Source organism: Polistes canadensis, unplaced genomic scaffold, assembly GCF_001313835.1.
Source record: "Polistes canadensis isolate GaletaPanama2010 unplaced genomic scaffold, ASM131383v1 scaffold_21, whole genome shotgun sequence".
NCBI lineage: Eukaryota > Metazoa > Arthropoda > Insecta > Hymenoptera > Vespidae > Polistes > Polistes canadensis.
Genome location: NW_014569568.1, coordinates 481,851 through 488,273, shown reverse-complemented (window position 1 = coordinate 488,273; position 6,423 = coordinate 481,851). Strand labels below are relative to the sequence as shown.

Genomic DNA, 6,423 nt, shown 5'->3' with positions numbered 1-6,423 from the left:
AACAACAAAAATGATTAAAATATAAATAAACAAATGTTGGTTTTGCATGGAGAAATATCGATAAATTTTTTGTCCTATGGTATACATATTATTATAAACAAATGTTTTTATTTTTCTCTTGTTAATATTTTTGTGTACAAAAAGTTTTTTTTACAATGTGAATGATTAATTTGGAAAAAATTAAAGACATTATTAAGTTTTGTTCTATTTCGGAAAGAATAGAGTGAATAATTGCATATCTAAGAAAATAATTTGGAGAATAAAAGTGAGGGAAACGTTATTTTTATTTTGGATTTAATATTTATCATTGGATTATTTTTATTATCTTTCTTTATCGTACACTTGTGAATAATTATAATTAAAGGAAACAAAACAAAATCAAAGTTCAATCATAAAAGAGAAATTTTAATGAAATATCATTCTTCTATTCTTTCTTAAATCGATCAAAACTTATCATAACCATTAAATTTGTTTTCTATTTAATCTGAATGTGTGTTAGTAATATATAAAATATAATATCAGTAAAAACAGCGTTATTTAAACATTGTTCTCTCGTGGCAGGTTAAAAAAAAAAAAAAGACAAAATAATTGCTGAGGTAAATATCTATGTAGTATTTTTTGTATTCTCCGATTATAAGGAGTTATGCGAGCGAGAGAGAGAGAGAGAGAGAGAGAGAGAGAGAGAGCGAGAGAGCGAATTAGAAATATCTAAACAAAATATGGTTTAATATAAATGAATAAAATAATAAAAACGCATAGGCATTAATACGCGAATCTGGCTCACGCGTTTGAGCAGTGATGATTTTAAGTGAGACTTATCGATGAAAGTTTGAATTATTTAAAAATATGTAAACTTTAAGAGGGAAGAAGAAAAGAAGTTTTAATAAGAAAGTGTAATGAATAAAAAAAAAAAAAAAAAAAAAAAAAAAAAAACAAAAAAATATAATAAAAATCCCACCACCAAAAAAAAAAACAAAATGAGTACGTTAATAATATGTACACGATGTATCAATTTTATTTGTTGTCGTGTATATTACCCACTTTTTTTTTTTTTCTTATTAAGATTGTGCATCATGCTTGCAAAACCGTTTATACAGGTATTTATTGCGTTTAAAAAAAGAATTATTAAAGATGAATGATTTCTCGGTACGTAGATATATAATTAAAAATAAAAGAAAATATATACCTATATAATAATGCGGCCTATCCCTTTTCTCAAATATTACTGTACTTTGTTATATGAAAGTAAATAATTATTCATTGTGGACTTTTTTTTCGATATAATCAACTAATTTTAGACGACGCACAATGCAGGGATCGTACATGTCTGATGTGTTTGACCAAGAAATAAAATATATATTAAAGAAAGTAAATATATATATATATATACGTACATGCACACACATATATATCTATATATATATATCATCTTTATCTATGAATATATTTAAAAAAAAAGAAAAGAAAAGAAAACGGAAATAAACGTTTTTTTGAAAAGGAAACGTACCTTAGTAATTATTTTGTCTCTTTCTTCACATAATACCATAATAATATCGCACTTCGTATCGCCGCATCTTTTTATGTACTAACATATCACAGCTTTAGTGAATGATTATAGAAACTTTATGTAAAATTTCGAATTCTCTCATTATATGTCATGCACGCATATATAAATATACTATAATATATATTTTTAAAATAAATACGTAGATATAAATATATATATATATATAGTATATTATATAGGAGAGAGAACAACGTGCATTTCACGATGATTAAGTAATAATTTGGTCGCTGCTACGTTGTTTCACTTTATGCTTATGCTTGGTGAAGGGGGTAAATTACACGAAATGTTCTTCAAATTTATTTATTTCCCATCCTCTTTTCCTTTTGTTGTATCTGTATGCGTACGCACACGCACAACCTACTCACACTCACACACACACACACACATGTATATATAATATATATATATTTATGTAATTAACACGTGCATGTTGCATAAGTATTTCTGTATCGTGTTGCGTTACGTATAGCATGGCGCATATTACTTCCCTTCCCCCACACTCGTATCCTCTCATTTATTTAATTTTACTTTTCATAATAAATGACGTCGAATTAAATTATTCCTCCTCCCCCCACCACCACCACCACCACCACTACCCAATTTCACCATTTTGTTTTCCCATAGAAAAAAATTAAAAGAAATTTCATGCCACATATTCGTTCGTTTCTTTCCGAAAATTGCTTCTTTGCCATTCGTTCAAATCACTTTAATATAAAAACGACGCTTTGATACGATATGATCTCGTTGAACTATTGTTCCTTTATATATATATATATATATATATATATATTACCGATTAAGAGAAAGAAAATTAATTAATGAACGAGTTGATGTAACTGTCGTTACTATTATTTATTTCATTTAATTTCTTTTGTATCTTTTTTATCTATTTTTTTTGTTATCTTTTCTACGCGCTAAAATGGAAATTACTTATTCTCGAAAAAAGAAAAAAAACAAACAATATTTAATAAGAATTGCGTGCTCTCGATTAATCGATTAAAATAGTTTGATAGATCGTATCTCATTGTTCGTTATTGATTTTAGGAAAGGCATACGTCCAGTCATCACAAGAGTACCAGCAAAATCTCACAAAATCAGCAATCCCACGCTACGTAGTATCGAGAAATCCGGATAAAACGGCATCAATAAGCCGACATATATAATTGTTTAGAATATAAATATTTATATATAGTAAATATATATAGATATATATATTCTATTACAATATATATATATATATATACATGTATATGTATATGTATATACATATTACTCGTCGAAGAAGTGCCCTGATCGATGTGCGTCCAGCCCGCGGAAGTCATCATCTTCCAAGTTGCATTTCTACCGCTCGAAGAAGCAGAAAAGAAACTCTCGATGCACCTAAAAACTATCGCGTAACAAACTGAAATATGTATTTCGAGATTTTCATGATGATAATGTCTACAACACAACAACAACGATGACGACGACGACGACGACACAACGCCAACGTCAACGACTACGACTACGACGACTACGATGACGATGACGATGACAATGACGATGACGATGATAACGACAACGTCATTGAAATCAAACTGAGTCTCACGAGAATGAAAAGATCGATTTCTTGCAGATCGATTGTGAATGTACCGAGTTTCTTGTAAAGAGAGAGGAGAAAGTTTCTTTCATGAACGTGTCGTATCATCGTTTCCTGTATAATCCATTCGACGATGTTGGTGGTGTGTGTGTGTTCCGTTCTTCTGTTGTATTTCTCTCTTCTGCGTATGCGATGATGACTTTTTTTCTCTTTTTTTTTTTGTTTTGTTTTTTCATTTACTTTTTATTTTTAATATATATTTTTAATTAGTTTATTTCTCTCAGACACATACGTACATTCATACATAAATACAAATAAACAAATAAACAAACAAATCTTCTCATCCCCAAAGAGAGAAAACAAAAACGTTTATATTGACGCTTACACAGCGAAATGGACGCGTGTATAGACCTTACCGTTAGACAATGTTCACAATGTTTAATCATATTGATTCGATGCGAAGGGGAATGCTTCTTTGAAAAAAAATATTAAATAGAAACATTTAGAGAGAAATGAGGAGAAAAAGATAAAAGATATTCTTACTCAGGTCGAATTAGATCGCGATAGGTAATTAAGAGAAACAAAAAATGCGGCTTTACTTTGTTCTAGTTCGCATACATGTCTTTCTTTTTTTTTTTTTTCTGTTTTTGCGGACAGACTCACTCTATCTCTCTCTCTCTCTCTCTCTCTCACTCTTTTTCTGTATGTCATTCTCTATCTCCTTTTTTTTTCTTTCTTTATTTCTTTCTCCCTCTTTCTCTATTCCTTTATACATATATATATATATATTTGTCTCTTTCACTCTTTTATTAGTTCATTCGAATTATATATTCTCAGTTCCTCTCATTATTAAATCATTATATTTCATTGATTTCTATTAACAAATACGAGGCTTTCAAATGAAGTTAAAAGCGCAAATATAACTTTTACGATAGCATTCAACTCCCAATTAAAAATTAATCGAGGATACTACTTTGTAATACTCGTCGGCTTGCTTATATTTTTACCGTATTTATTGCATTTTTGATATATCATTTAATTCGTACAAATATCCTTACTCCTATTAGAATATTATATCGTTGACTTTATATATATATATATATAACGGATTATACAAACAATAAATCATTAGTTTAATCACATCGGTTCATAAATAATACAAGAGAGTATCCTCTTGATTAGTTATCACGGAGTGATTATTTCAATATTGTAAAGTTATATTATGTGTCAAACTATTTCCGTCAAAGTTCCGTATTGTAAGCTAACGAATGCGCTTCGAAGCCTTTTTCCGTCTTGCTATTTCTTATCTTTTATTTTTTTTTTTGTACGTCCCTTTTTCCTTCTATCCTTCTGTTTATATCTATATATATATATATATATATATATACATACATACATATATATATATACATACGTCTATAGTAATTCTCTATAATTTCTATCTTGCATAATTATTTGCAAGAGCGTTAAATAAACACACTTTGTGCTTTATTCTCAAAAGATCAATCGATCATTGATCGATTCGTTGCACATGGACATTTAGAAGTAAAAAACAAAAAAAAATTTCGAAATTAACCTTAAGATAAATTATATCTAACGATGTAATAACTTTATGTTTTATTTTTCTCTTTTTATTTACTAGTATAATCTTTTTTCTTTTAATAAATCGATGCAAGAGAGTTCTGGAAGGGATGAATGAGAATTACGCGCGTATTTCGTGTATGTCCTTGCGTTAACTCGAAATGATTTATTTTCGAGGAGCATATAATACACAAATGTTTTGTATTTAGAAATATATATTTTAGGAGGTATTATATTGCTCTTTTTACAGATTGTGCATTTACAATTGTAGCGTATCGTGTTAGATTATTAGTCCCTTCGCAGAATCTTTTTTTTCGACAAAAAAAAAAATAAAAAAAAAAAAAAATAAAGTTAAAAAAAAAAAATAATTAAATGATGTCCCTGTGTCAACGGAACGATCCCTCACGATTTATTGATCGATTGAATCGAGTACACACACGAGGATAAATAAAAATTCTACCACGTCCAAGATATATTTATTTGTGTCTTTATTTTTTTTTTTTTTTTTTTTTTTTAATTTTTTTTTTTTTTTTTTTTTTTTTTTTTTTTTTTTTTCTTCGTTCATGTAAATAGCCGTAACTGCATAATGTAATAAGTAATTCGATTATACTATCGACACTTAGTATAAAAAAAAAAAAAAAACTATCGATAAATAATTAATATTATTATGAATCTGTAAATAAAATTATTTTGTATGCCAAAATAAACCAAATGTATAACACTGAGATACACGATGTTAAACACGAAACGCATTACACCGAATAATTACACAAGAGAGAGACAACGTTGAAAAGAAAATGTATAACAACAACGCTTCTTGCTGAGAGAGAAACGATCGTGTAATAGACATTATTCGCATATACGTAATATAATTATATGTGTCTCGATTGTTCGGGGGTAACATTTTAAAAAAAAAGAAAAAAAAGAAAAAAAAAAAGAAAAAAAAATGAAAAAAAAAAAGATATATTAAATCGATGATATTTCTAATACTTTATCCTTTTTTTTTTTTTTCTCTTACCGTCAACAAACAAAAATTCAACCAAAGATCCCAAATGCGTTTATGAGTGTGATTTATTTTCTTTTCTTTTTTTTTTTCTTTTGTAAATATATATATGTATATACAATATATATATATATTTAACTCTTTTGTTATATTACCGTGCAAAGTATGAACGAGAAAACCTATAAGTATATCCGAATGAATTCATATGAAACGATATTCGCACTTATGCATTTTCTATAATGAAAGGGTTAATATATGTATATGTGTATATGTAAAAAAAATTAATCACTCTACTCACATCCTTGGCACATCTTTTCTCTCGTTGTGCATATCAAAAAGCAGTGGCACCGAATGATACAGAGTACGAACGAGCAAGGGGAAAAAAAAAAAATATAAAATCATGTTCGTTGTTCATTACGCGATCGAATGTATTATATGTTCGAACAATTATATCGATAAAGTAATATGCCTTTAAAGCGTTCCTTTAGCGAACATTTATATACATATATATATTATATATAATTATATTATATATATATATATATATATATTAGCAGTAAACGCTTTCTTGTTCTCTCAGCGTGTGATAAAAAGAAAAAAAAAATGAAACAAATTACGCGTCGGCTATTTTTTTTTCCAGACGCAAGGAAATATATATTTCTTTTTGTTTTTTTTTTTTTTTTTTTTTTTTTT

At 27.8% G+C, this 6,423-nt stretch overlaps 1 protein-coding gene across 4 annotated transcripts in view; it reads left to right on the top strand.

Annotated features, from left to right (window-relative positions):
- LOC106793991 (cyclin-T) overlaps positions 1-3,840 on the top strand; it is a 16,979-nt gene extending 13,139 nt beyond the window's left edge. For all 4 annotated transcript variants that reach the window (XM_014761338.1, XM_014761340.1, XM_014761339.1 and 1 more), the window contains one exon: positions 2,612-3,840. In XM_014761338.1, the coding sequence (XP_014616824.1) occupies positions 2,612-2,683 (72 nt within the window). In that variant the 3' untranslated portion in view covers positions 2,684-3,840. The remainder of the gene's footprint in view (positions 1-2,611) is intronic.
- The last annotated feature ends 2,583 nt before the right edge of the window (positions 3,841-6,423 follow it).